Source organism: Phyllostomus discolor, chromosome 3 (assembly GCF_004126475.2).
Source record: "Phyllostomus discolor isolate MPI-MPIP mPhyDis1 chromosome 3, mPhyDis1.pri.v3, whole genome shotgun sequence".
NCBI lineage: Eukaryota > Metazoa > Chordata > Mammalia > Chiroptera > Phyllostomidae > Phyllostomus > Phyllostomus discolor.
The window spans coordinates 214,814,016-214,826,174 of record NC_040905.2 but is presented as its reverse complement, the minus strand read 5'-3'; the positions used below and the strand labels follow the sequence as shown (position 1 = coordinate 214,826,174).

General features: G+C 59.5%; 1 protein-coding gene across 15 annotated transcripts in view; it reads right to left on the bottom strand.

Moving 5' to 3' along the window:
- Positions 1–2,195: 2,195 nt before the first annotated feature.
- CACNA1B (calcium voltage-gated channel subunit alpha1 B) overlaps positions 2,196–12,159 on the bottom strand; it is a 125,686-nt gene continuing 115,722 nt past the window's right edge. For 12 of the 15 annotated variants that reach the window (XM_036022523.1, XM_036022528.1, XM_036022522.1 and 9 more), the window contains 6 exons: positions 11,189–11,316; positions 7,362–7,500; positions 7,051–7,167; positions 5,958–6,165; positions 5,449–5,699; positions 2,196–5,128 (listed from right to left, as the gene is read on the bottom strand). In XM_036022523.1, the coding sequence (XP_035878416.1) occupies positions 4,598–5,128; positions 5,449–5,699; positions 5,958–6,165; positions 7,051–7,167; positions 7,362–7,500; positions 11,189–11,316 (1,374 nt within the window). In that variant the 3' untranslated portion in view covers positions 2,196–4,597. The remainder of the gene's footprint in view (positions 5,129–5,448; positions 5,700–5,957; positions 6,166–7,050; positions 7,168–7,361; positions 7,501–11,188; positions 11,317–12,159) is intronic. The other 3 variants (XM_036022527.1, XM_036022532.1, XM_028510146.1) reach the window with 1 other exon arrangement.

Genomic DNA, 12,159 nt, shown 5'->3' with positions numbered 1-12,159 from the left:
TCAACAAGTTGGCCTCTGACTTTTCAACTAAGAAAAAGCACAGAAAATCTTTCCCATTGGAGCAGCTCACACCAGGTGGCGTCCCAGTGCCAGCTGAGGGGCCTCGAGCAGGGGCACCTGGTACCTGCAGGACGCTGGCCATGACGTGGTGTGTTTGCGCCGTGAATGAGGACGAGGTTGCCCCTGCCCTGGGGTCTCCTTGAAGTCCACCCTGGAAACAGGCGAGGCCCAGCCAGGAAGGTCAGGGCGAGCCCCCAGCTGGAGGGGAGGATGGTGTAGCTGCCCCCACCTGCTAAACCCACTCCCTAGGGAACAAGAAAGTGGGTTCTCTGCCCTTCACTAGGAAGTTCACCTAAAATCAGGAATCTGTTTGTGTTCAGTCCCCCCAACTTTGGCTGGAGTAACAGCAACTGTATCTAAAACGTGTCTGTCTTCAGTCCTCTCTGAGGCCTTTCAGATATCCAGTATTGCTGTTGCCACTCTGGTTTCTGAAAGCAGTTATTATCACATTGCATTTAATTAGGTCCAGCCTAGCCATTCAGGCTACACAGGGATTCAGCTGTGGGCTCAGGTGTGGACTCTGGTGCAGGCTGTGCAGCGAGTCCCAGGCGTGCCCTCCACGCTGTATGCCAGCAACATCACTGAGCTTACAAACGATGTTGGCATGCTCCCCAGGGAAAGCAGCACAGGAGGAGGGCGGGGGCCAGGTCTGGCCAGGGGCCTCTGAGCCTTGTCTCCATCCTGTGCAGAGTTACCCTAACCCTAACCCTCCTTTTCTCTGACCCGGATCCCCAGCCCCTCCAGCCTGGAGGACCAAACTCCTCTGCAGGAGAAACAAGAAAGGACTCGAGGAGCAAGTGCCACCAGGCGGCAGCCCCAGTGGCCACACAGGACACTTGCCTTGGTGTCCCTCAGAGACCCTCGGGGGGGACAGGTGCAGGTGGAATGTCTGCAGACAGGAACCCGGGGTCATGTGCACTGGGCCGTCCAAGGTCACAGTGACAGCACCATGTCACAGCCGAGGGGGCCAGGCTCAGGGAGGCCACGCACCTCATCTGTGGCCCCAGCTCTTCAGAGAAGGGAGGAGGGCCCCATGGCCAGGGTCTATGGTCGACCAGATGTCTCATCTAGAAAGTCAGTCTTTCTACAGGGACATGAGCTCCCAGAGACCACCAGACCCCTAAGCAAACCTGGGGCAGCAGGGTGGAGGGCGGGAGCACTGAGCTTATCGCCCTGGAGTTGGGGAGCCCAGGCGAGGGTGGCGTCGGCATTCGCCAGCCCCCATGGAGCTCCGAGCAGAAGCCACGTGTGCTGACCCAATGAAAGAAACTCGGTGGCACGCCCCTGCATCGAAACCCGGGGGGCGGGGTCTGCCAGCAGACACATTCTGACCTGTGGCTACCAGGCAACGATGCTGCAGCTGGGGGCCAGGTGTGGGACTCTCACCTGGGACTCTCGAAAAAACTATACCCTCACCAGGTGTGGACCCCCTATGTTTGGTCCCCAGCAAGCCTAGGGGAGGGGGGTGTGACTGCAGCCCCCCTATACAGAGGGGCAGGTATTCCAGATTAGCCCACTAGTTGGCAGCAGTGAGGTGGTATCCATGGTGGCCAGCACCCAGGTGTTGTTCTGAAGTTCAACACTAGATGGCAGTGGATGAGAGCTTTTCCTCCTGAGCTCTGCTCAGGTGTATTTACAGGTTGCACCCTAGATTGCAGCAGAGAATAGTAACTATTTATGGTGCCATACACTCAGGTGTTATACACCGGCTGCCCACTAGATGGCTGCAGATGAGAGGAGCTGGTCGCAGAGGGGACAGTGCAGGGTTCCACTTGCATGAAACGTCCAGGAGGGGCAGGTCCACACAGACAGAGTGCGTTAGCGGTTGCCAGGGGCTCGGTGGAGGGGAAAGAGCGGTGACAGCTGAGTGGTAGGGGTTCCTCGTGGGGTGGAGAGAAGGTTCTGGAACTAAGTGGTTCAACCCACCCTCCCTTGCACTCCTAACTCCCCACAAGGCCTTATCTAGGGTCCTCCTGCCTCCATTGACCCGGTCTTCGCCCCGACTCTCTCATTCCCTCTGCACCCTCTTCACCATGCACGGCTGCCCGTGCGCCCACCGAGACGCCTCGGTCCTGGGACTCACTGTCCTTCAACACCTGCACCCCCCCGCCACACACACACCCAGCAGCTTGGTGGGATTTTGTGTTTTAGTTTTTTGCTAAGTTTTATTTTAATCCAAGGACTTTGCTTCATACAAAATGTCAATGTAGAAACAATAGCAGAATCCAAAGTTGGGTTGATAAATATCACTCAAGCAGCAAACTAGTCGATCACAGAACTTTTAAAAGTGAGTCCCAGTTGTGTTGCGTGGTTGGGACTTTTTTTTTTCTTTTAACACTGTTCTTAAATATAAACTTTTGCAACAAACTTTTGATTTATATCAAATATAATTAAAAATTAACAAATGATTACATTGTATCAAAAAGTACGAAGATATATATTGTCATGCACATACTTGCATATTGTATATATGTATAAATTTTACATGCACACGCAACTGGTTCAAACTATGGCCACTGCTCGAATGGTTCCAGTGCAGACAAGTGGTTAATGCATTCCAAGTTTGGCAACTCACTGTGGTTGTGGGGGAACGTGATGGCTGAAAAGAGATGGTGCAGAGAGACCAAACCTGAAGTCGGGAAAATGAGACACACCGTGTCGGCCCCCACGCCCTGTACTTTTCACTGCTCCAGCATCGAGAGGAAGCAGCTGTGGTTCTGCACCGAATGAGCACGCTCAGAGTGATGGGCTGGGGACCAGAGACAAAACCCCCTCTGCTCTGCGACAGGTCGCAGTGCTCCCACACAGTCCAGGCTCCGGTTCAGCTGTATCAGATCGGAGCAAAGTACTCTGTTATCTTACAGTCTCAGGGTTGTGCCTTCCAGTAAGGAAACTATAAAATGGTTTGGTCACAATCGTGCTGAAACCCCAGAACAGGTGGCGGTCTTGTGTTTTATTTCTAGTAAACGTGTGTCTTTTGTTGCATAGCCCTATGGGGGAACAGCATCCACTCACTGTGACACCTCCAACACAGACACACACGACACACACCGTTTCTTCACGGTGAATCGTGGGCACAAGGCAGTGGGAACACACATGACGCAGCAAAGATCGTCGACATTTCAAAACACGGGAGGCCACACTGGAATCTGCTGTCTAAACTCTTAGTCTCTCAGTGTCTCAGGCTTCACGTCCCACTAGGGTCTTTCCTTCCGAGAGTGGCCGGCGGCTGGATTCCACTCTTCCCGCCTGCATCAGAGTCGGAGCCGGGCTCCACTGCCACCACGCAGCTGCTGGGGCCAAGGTTCTCCTTCACGGGGTCACTTCCTCCGAGTTCTGGCCTCAGTCCAGTCGGCCCTCCTGCCCAAGGAGCCCCGTCCAGCCCTGACCCCACTGCGCCCCCATCTCTCCCATCTGGTGAGAAGAGACACATTCACAGCCACAGGTTCTGCTGGGCAGACGTCCATCCCTGAGGGTCAGTGTGGCACAGACTATAAATGCCCCACACGGCAACTGCCCCTCGGCACTTTCCGGAAACCTTCCATGTCAGAGGGAGCCGAGAAAGGGGAAAGTCCCCTCACCACCAGTTACCCGGTCCTGCTGGATGTGGGTTGTGTGCTCTCGGCTGACAGCAGCTTTCTGCTTGGTTGCCAGGTTGCCGTGCAGAACAGCAACCACACACCCAGCACGGTTCACACAGCCGAGTGTCACCGCCCCCAGGAGCCTGGCGCCAGAGGGCTTGGAGGTCAGGCACTTGGTAGGGAGCAGCGAGAGCCAGAGGTCGGGGGGAGGGGGGCCACCTGGACTGGACAGAAGAGCGTCTCCTCACGCCAGTCACGGAACATGGTGAGAAGCGGAGACCTTCCCGTGGGTCTGGCATTTGCAGTCATGCCAGCATCTCCTTCCCTGTCAGCTGGTCTCTGTTTTTCTAGGCTGAGCACACAGAGGTTGCGATTAAAAACCAAAACCCGTTTCCCAGATTTGGTCCCTTGCAGGGTGGACGGTGTCTGGTGAAGGACAGAGCGTCGGACGTGCTGAGTCCACTTGCTGTTTAAGAGTCAAAGAACCACACGGGACGCATGGCCTCAGGATGCAGATGAGACCCGTGTGCCCCCGAGTCTGCTGCCGTGCTCACTGTCGCCTTGGCCCTGAGGTCTCGCTGCTGCCACTGCCGCTCCGCACCACACGCGGGGAGAAAGGCCGTGCCGCGAGGCCAGACCTCCTCCAGGGCCCACGCAGCTCCCCAGGTGCCGGGGTCCACCCCCAAGGGTGGGGACTCACAGGGCCCTGCTCCGCACACACGCCTTGTGTGGGCCCACGGTACGTGACCCAGAGAGGGAGCTCGAGGGGACACAGAGCTGTGGCCTGTGGAGGAGAGGCATCGAGTCTAGCCAGTGGAAAACAGGGGAGGAGCTGCTGCTGCTGCTGCTGCCGCCTCGGTCTCCCCGAACATCCCAGGAGCCCAGCACAGATGATAAAACTCATCCACAGGAACGGGGCCCGCTGGCGAGTGTGTGGCGAAGGGCCCGAGGTGCGCCTAGCACCAGTGGTCTTGGTCGGGGTGGTGGTAGCTGTGCCGCGTGCGGCTGCCCGAGCCGAGGCCCAGAGTGCAGTGGTAGCCGTTGGGCACTCGGCGCAGGGGGTGGGACTGGGAGGTCAGGGAGGACACGTAGGAAGTCCGGGAGGAGCGGCCTGAGTTGGTGGCCACGGCCTCCTCAAAAGTGAGCACATCCTCAGGCTGAGGGTGGGCAGTGGCCTCGCTGTCCAGGCGCTGCCCCAGGTAGGGGTCGGAGCCGATCCGAGAGCTGGGGGCCAGGGGCTGGCTGAGCGGGTCTCTCTGGAGCAGGGCATTGTGTTCGGAAAGGCCTCGGCTCAGCCGGCCGGGGGAGAAGGCGGGCAGGCCGGCCTGAGCTCCGGCGAAGTGCACGGGGGAGGAGTTGGCCGTCTTGTAGGTGATGCTGGGGCGCGGCGTCAGGGGGGTCTGGGGGAGCTGCCTCCGCCCGCCGCGGCCAGGAGTGCTAGCACCAGATGTGGACAGCAGGGGGCTCCCATTCACTGACCCACCGCCCTACAGGAAAAGGGGACACAGCAGGTACAGTGAGCCACCGGGCAGGGGCGGGCTTGGCGGGGGGGGGGGGGGGGGGGGGGGGGGGGCGTGCTGCGAGGCTTAGGTGTGGCTAGCCTCCAGCTGCTGGTTGGGGAGTGGCGGGTGCCAGAAGGGGACAACGGTGGGTCTGCCCAGGTCAGGAGGAGTGCTGGAGAGCCGGGGAAAAGCCAGAGGGGACGAGGCTGGGTGGGGAGGAGCTTGGACTTGGACTGGGGAACAGGGACGAAAGGGGCACCGGGCCAGGTGTTGAGGGAGAAGCAGCCTCGGCTGCCTGGGCAAACCTGTCTTGGGGGTCCCGGCTCCGGCCCGGCCGTGGGCGACGTGGGGTGGCTGCCGAGGGAGGGCCTGGGCTGCAGGGGCTCCCGGCCCCCAAAGCGGTCGCACGAGTAGAAGCGCTGCTTCTCTGAGGAGGAGGAGGAGGGCTGCCTGCGTTCCTGGGACCGGCCCCGTTCCTGCCTGCGCTCCCGCCTGACGCCCGCGGGCACGTCTCCGGGGGGCGGCCCGGGCCCCGGCCCCGCAGTGCCGCTGGCTGCTGGTGCCGGGAGAGAAGTCGCCTGCTGAGCCAGGCAGGGAGCAGGTGCCCTCAGCCCAGACCCAGTCCCCAGGCTGGCAGAGAGGTCCAGGGGAGGAGCTGGGGCGGGCGCTCCTGCCTGGCGCCAGAGCTGGGACACATCCCTGTGCTCTAGGCTGTCAGGGGGATTGTGAGGCACAGAAATCTGAGGGTCCCGACCCCCTCGGGCTGTCACACCCCAAGCTCAGGCCACTGCCACTCGAGGACCCTCACACCCACCACCATCTGCATCTGCTGACAGGCTGGGCCCCTTCTCCAAGGACTTCTGCTTCCGGTCCCTGCGGCGGTGGCAACGGTGGTGGTGGTGGGTGGCAGTCTGGCCGGTGGGTGCACGGCCCAGGAGGGCATGGCCGAGGGGAGCCACGTGGGGGCGCTGGGGTGCCAGCGTGGAGATGGAGCGCTTCATAGGGCTGGCATCCGAGGCTGTCTGCATGGAGACATGGGTGTGCCCAGCCTGAGAGGGGCGTGGGGAGGCTCCCAGCAGGGTGCACAGCAGAACAGCCCCCTGGGAGGGACCGGCCCCCTGGGGCTTGCTGGGCACCTCCCTGCCCCGCCCCGCCCAAGACCACCCAGTGTGTGACAGTGCCTGCACAGGGTGTCCTGCCTCCCCAGCCAGGTGGTATCCCGGGACACCCTTGGGGGCAGTGGGGATGGACAGGAGGATGTGGAAACTGGGAAGGACAGTGCCACCGTGGGAGCAGGAGTGATAAGGTACTAGAATGGAGGACAGATGAACTGTATGGAGCCAGAAACCACGAGGGGGAGGGCCCAGCTGGGCTCTCTGAGAGCTGCACACAGCCGCTGACCCTGAGGGTCCCAGGCCAGGGACAGCAGTGCCCCCTGACATGGCCTCAGGTCTGCAGACCCCTCCCTGCACCCTTACGAGAGGGGCCCAGCCCAGAAAACACCGTGCTGAGCCCCTGCCAGGGCCTCCTGCTCTGTCGACAAACGACCCACAAGGAGCAGGGGCCGGGGGCGTCGCCTCCAGCGTCAGGAGAAAGACAGGCCAGGCCACCCACAGGGCCCCCCGGGGCTCAGGGACACCACGGGGGAAGGGTGGTCGGAGGCAGGAAGCACCAGGGCATTTTGTGGGGTAGGAGGGGGCTGGGGAGGGAGGGAGGGAGGAAAGGCTGGGTCAGGGGTGCAGGCTGTGTGCCCCGCAGCCAGGTAGGGTGCTCTGGAGCCCAGCACTGCATTCTGGGGTGCCCAGCGGGGCTGATAGTGTCCAGGCAGCTGGGAAGCCGGGGAGGCTCCAGACTAGGGCTCATCCCTCCCACCGCGCCCCCACCACCGGAACTGCGAGACCACCGACCTGTGTCCCCGCTGCCAGACGGGGCATGGAGGCCGCTCGACCCTGGCTCTCCAGCCCAGGTTGGGGCTCCCCGTCAGAGCCCCTCAGGGCCTTGCTCTGCGTCTGGACGTCCACAGCCTAGGGGCACATCGACCCCACCCAGTCACACCCACCGTGGATCCCAGCCTCACCTTCTTCCTAGCCCCTCCCCCAACCCCATCTGGTCTCCTCCACCCTAGCGTCACTGCCATCCCCCACCTCAGCCCCCTGCCTCACCCCCACCCTCATCCCCCTCTGGTCTCACGTCCACCCCCAGCCCGGGGCCTCCTCACTGGTTTTCCTGACTGCACCACGGGGATCTCTGTGGAGTGGCCACGCTCCAGGGGGGTCCTGGCCTCATAGGGCATCTCCTGGGCCCTCTGGGTGGCGCCCCAGGAAACAGACTCTTTCATGCCGCTCTCGTGGGTTTGCCTGTGGAGAAGTGAGGCTTACTCTGCCGGCTCTGAGGCCCACGCAGCACAGAACGACCACCCAGGACCCATTCCACTCGCCAGGAACCTGCATCTGCTCACATGCAGGTGCTTCTGAGCAGGGGCCCAGGGACGGGTGTGGGCCCAGTGCTGGGGCTCCTGTGTGCAGCGGGGCAGGGACGGGGCCGCGCGTGTGCGGCGTGCGGAACACCAAGCTGCCGAGACGTCCCACCCACAGAGGCCACACCCTCCAGAGGCTCCACGTCCTCGCCTCCAGGCTGGTCGGCTCCTCCGACCTCCTGACCCCCCTCAGATCGGGGCTCCAGGGCCACCCCTTGGGGGGCCTTTCACGGCACACGCATGGCACCTACCAGCTCCTCCCCCCTCAGTGTCTGTCTTTCTGACCACCTCTCCCAGGTGGCATCAAAACTGCCTGCATTCTGCTGGCTCGTGCCCAGGGAAGCACTGCACACGTCTCCCGTCACCCCGGCCAAGTGGCACCCTCACGCTCTGAGTCCAGAGTGGACCCTGATGTCCTCCGCGGGCTACACCGACAACCACGCCGCTGTCCCTGGGGTTTCTTCCTCCCCCAGAGCTGCCAGCCTCCCCTGCAGGCTGCGGGCCTGCACCCCCGCCCCTCCCCAGGGTCTGCAGGCACTACCGAGAACTGCGGTGTTTTAGGGGACCGTTCCCAGCTTCCATAGGGATCCCTCGGGGTTCTGTGGAGGCTTCCCCTGCAGCGTCGCCCTCAGCCCTCGACCTCAGGCCTGGAGGATGGGGCCCACGGAGAGGCCTGGACGCCTCCACCCTGGCCTTCCTCTTGGGCCCTCCTCATGAAGGAGCCGGCCCAGGCTTAGCCCCAGACAATGCCGGGCTGGCCCCAAAACTGGAAGTGATGCACCATGGAACTACAGCAGTTTGTTACTCGGCTTGAAACTGCCTGACCCACTGTCCACGAACCAAAACACAACCTGAAAGAAGAATGTAGAAGATGGAGGCACAGGTGGATGCACCGCACCTCCTCGCACAACCAAGATTAGAACAACAACAATTTAGAGGCAGAATAACACCCAGAGCTGACAGAGAATTTATCTGAATGGAAGTCGGACAGCCAAGAAGTTGAAGCAGACCCGTTCATCCAGACCGGTAGGAGGGGCGGAGAGGAGCAGCCGGGCGTGGGTCTCGGCGCGCGGAGAACAGGGAGAACTGGGCGCATAGGGCAACTGGGAGCGCGTAAGGCATCCGGGGTGCACAAGATCGCAGCGGGTGGACCCTGAGTGTGCAAGCGGCAGCTGGTGGACCCAGTGAGGCTGCGATTGTGGACCAGGGCAGAGCGCGCAGCCCAGGATCCCAGAGAAGGGACCGAGGTCCCAGGAGAACGGAGCTACCGCCATTGTTCGTTCCCTCCCGCCCCCGCCCCCACATACAACGCTACAATCTAGCGACTGGGGTGCCCAGCCCCGGTGAACACCTAAGGCTCCGCCCCTCACCGTAACAGGAGCGACCAGACCAAAAAAAAAAAAAAAAAAAAAAAAAAAGGAGAAAGAGACATTTCTCAAACAGAAGAACAGATCAATGCCCCAGGACTCATTCTTTTGAGCCACCAAGAGATAGCCAATCTATCAGATGCACAGTTCAAAACACTGGTGATAAGAAAGCTCATGGAATTGATTGATTCTGGGCGCAAATTAGATGAAAAGATGCAGGTTACCATAAAGGAGATGAAGGAAGATGCACAGAGAACCAATAGTGATGGGAAGGAAACTGGGACTCAAAACAATAGAGTGGACCAGAAGGAAGAAAGAAATAACCAAGTAGGAAAGCATGATGAAATAAGAATTCAAAAAAATGAGGAGAAGCTTAGGAACCTCCAGGACATCTTTAAATGTTCCAACATCCGAATTATAGGGGTACCAGAAGGGGAAGAGGAAAAGCAACAGATTGAACACATATTTGAACAAATAATAAAGGAGAACTTCCCCATTCTGGCAAAGGAAATAGACTTCCAGGAAATCCAGGAAGCTCAGAGAGCCCCAAAGAAGTTGGATCCAAGAAGAAACACACCAAGGCACATCATAATTACATTAGCCAAGGTAAAAATACAGAAGAGAATTCTAGAAGCAGCAAGAGATAAGGGGACAGTCACCTACAAGGGAGTTCCCATCAGACTGTCAGCTGATTTCTCAAAAGAGACCTTACAGGCAAGAAGGGGTTGGAAAGAAATATTCCAAGTCATGAAAGGCAAGGACCTATATCCCAGATTACTCTATCCAGCAAAGCTGTCATTTAGAATGGGAGGGCAGATAAAGTGCTTCTCAGATAAGGTCAAATTAAAGGAGTTCATCATCACCAAACCCTTATTTTATGAAATGTTAAAGGGACTTATCTAAGAAAAGAAGATAAAGAAAAAAGATGAATAGTAAAAGGACAGCAAACTCACAATTATTAACAACCACACCTAAAACAAAAGCAAACTAAGCAAACAACTAGAACAGGAACAGAACCACAGAGATGGAGGTCACATGGAGGGTTAGCAATGGGGGGTGGGAGGAGGAGAGAGTGGGAAAAGGTACAGAGAATAAGTAGCATAGATGGTAGGTAGAAAATAGATGGGGGGAGGGCAAGAGTAGTATGGGAAATGTAGAAGCTAAAGAACTTATAAATATGACACATGGACATGACTAAAGGGGGGGATATGGGTGGGAGAGGGTGTACAGGTTGGAGGGGTGTGAAGGGGGGAAAATGGGACAACTGTAATAGCATAATCAATAAAATATGTTTTTAAAAAAAGAAAGAAGAATGTAAAACGCAAGAAGAACCCAGAGCCCTCTGTACCCGCTGGGCCGGCCTTGCCCCCCTGAGAACAACAGGCTGGGGGTCAGGCCCCACTCAGCCCTGGCAGGATCAGACACAGCTCACGTCCATGCCTGGGCCAGTGGGGCATTTGCAGACAGGGGACCTCCACTGGCCCAGGCCCTGGCTGGAAGGGCCCTGCCCTCACATGCAGCCCAGGCTGGCCACCAGCGGCCACCTCTCAGCTGTCTGCAGTGTACAAACCGAGACCATTATGTCACATCGCTTGGTGTGGGCTGGCTCTTTACCAAGAATCACTGTGGCAAGAGTTGTGTGACACAGGGCATCTTTGTCTGCGAAACACAGTTGTTGCAGAAACCAATACCAGAATGGAGAGAGGGAAGCGTCTCGAAGGAGGCAGGAAGGTCAGAGCGCTGACAGGGCACCGACAGAATGGGGTGAGGACCCAAGGCAGAGGCAAGTAGTTCCTTAGCAGTCTGCAGGCGGCCAGGGCCAGTGAGGAGGGAGAGGCCCAGACCCTCACCCGACAGCGACACAGGCACTCGAGGTGGGAGGCGACAGCTGGGACTGGGGGCTGTCTAATCACGGCTCTCAGAGCCGTCAAAGGCGCCTGTCTGATGCCGGGGGACAGAGCTCGGAGTTCACCACAGAAACTGCCACATCTGGACTGGCCTGTGGCGGACTCGCACAGAACACCTGGGTGGAGGCGAGCGCAAGGCCAGTCCCAAGAGCTGTGCTGGGCCCTGAGGGCTCCCTGTCCTGAGTGCTGCCCAGCGGGGCCCCTCGGAGTGGGAGGTGGAGAAGCCAGGAGCTCGGCTTTCCCCCGCACTGCCAGTCCCGTGCTGCCCAAACTCACGCCCCCGCCCAGGACTCACACAGCCCCGCCGTTGCTGAGCGAGGTTGAACTCTTCTGCTGAAGGAAAACCCGGGCTCCTCGCAGCACAGCCGGCTGCGTCTGCTCCAGTGTGGCCTTCAGAGGGTGAAACAGGGACACGGGGCCCATCTGCAAAAGGGGTGCGGGGAGAAGCAGTGCTCTGAGGGCTGGGGCAACTCCTCTGCCCCACAGGGCCTCAGCGCAGGCTCCTGTCCCCACCCCTTCGGGCCGGTACGGTCTGGAGGTGACCTCGGGAAAGCTACTTCCCTGCCTGGAGCTTCGGCTTCCCGACCACAAAGCTGGGGATTCAACGTGGTCACATAAGGCGAAAGGAGTTCCTCTTAGCACCCCCTGTTTGCCTGACAGAGGCGCAGGAGTCCCAGGGGGACACTTCTGAGGAGGTTTTGGGGCGCGGGGGGCAGGGGACGACTCAGTGGAAGATGGGGAGTGGAGGGCTGTCACGGGCGCCAGGCGCTTCCCTTCCCCACATGGGCGAGGGTCTCAGAAGCCCCAAACAGCAGGCCGCTTGCCAGACAGAGAACCCACGGATGGTCACTGGCTGTGTGGGGAAGGTGTCAGCTCCACAGGGTGACTTCAGAAAGAGAGGCCCCGAGTCACCCGTCAGTGCCACAAGTGGAACACATGGAGACCCTGGGCCGTCAGCCGGGATCTCTCTGGTCCCTGCCTGGGCCCAGGGGGCGTGAGCTCTCCTCGCACCTCCCAGAACACTCTCTCCAGGTGCCCTCCGTGGCGTTTCTTCCACCACTCACCAACGCGGTGCTGCCCTCGGCCCGTCCTCAGCCCTCTGGTTCTCGGCCCCTGCACATGAGTGCCCCAAGTCAGGGGCTGCTCAAAACCACCAGCGACCAGCCACAGGGACTCACAAAGGCTAGCCAAGGTTCCTTCCTGACTCTGGGGCCAACGAGGTGGCTGAAAGAGCCTCTCTTTCTTTTCCTGCTGCACTTTCGTGAG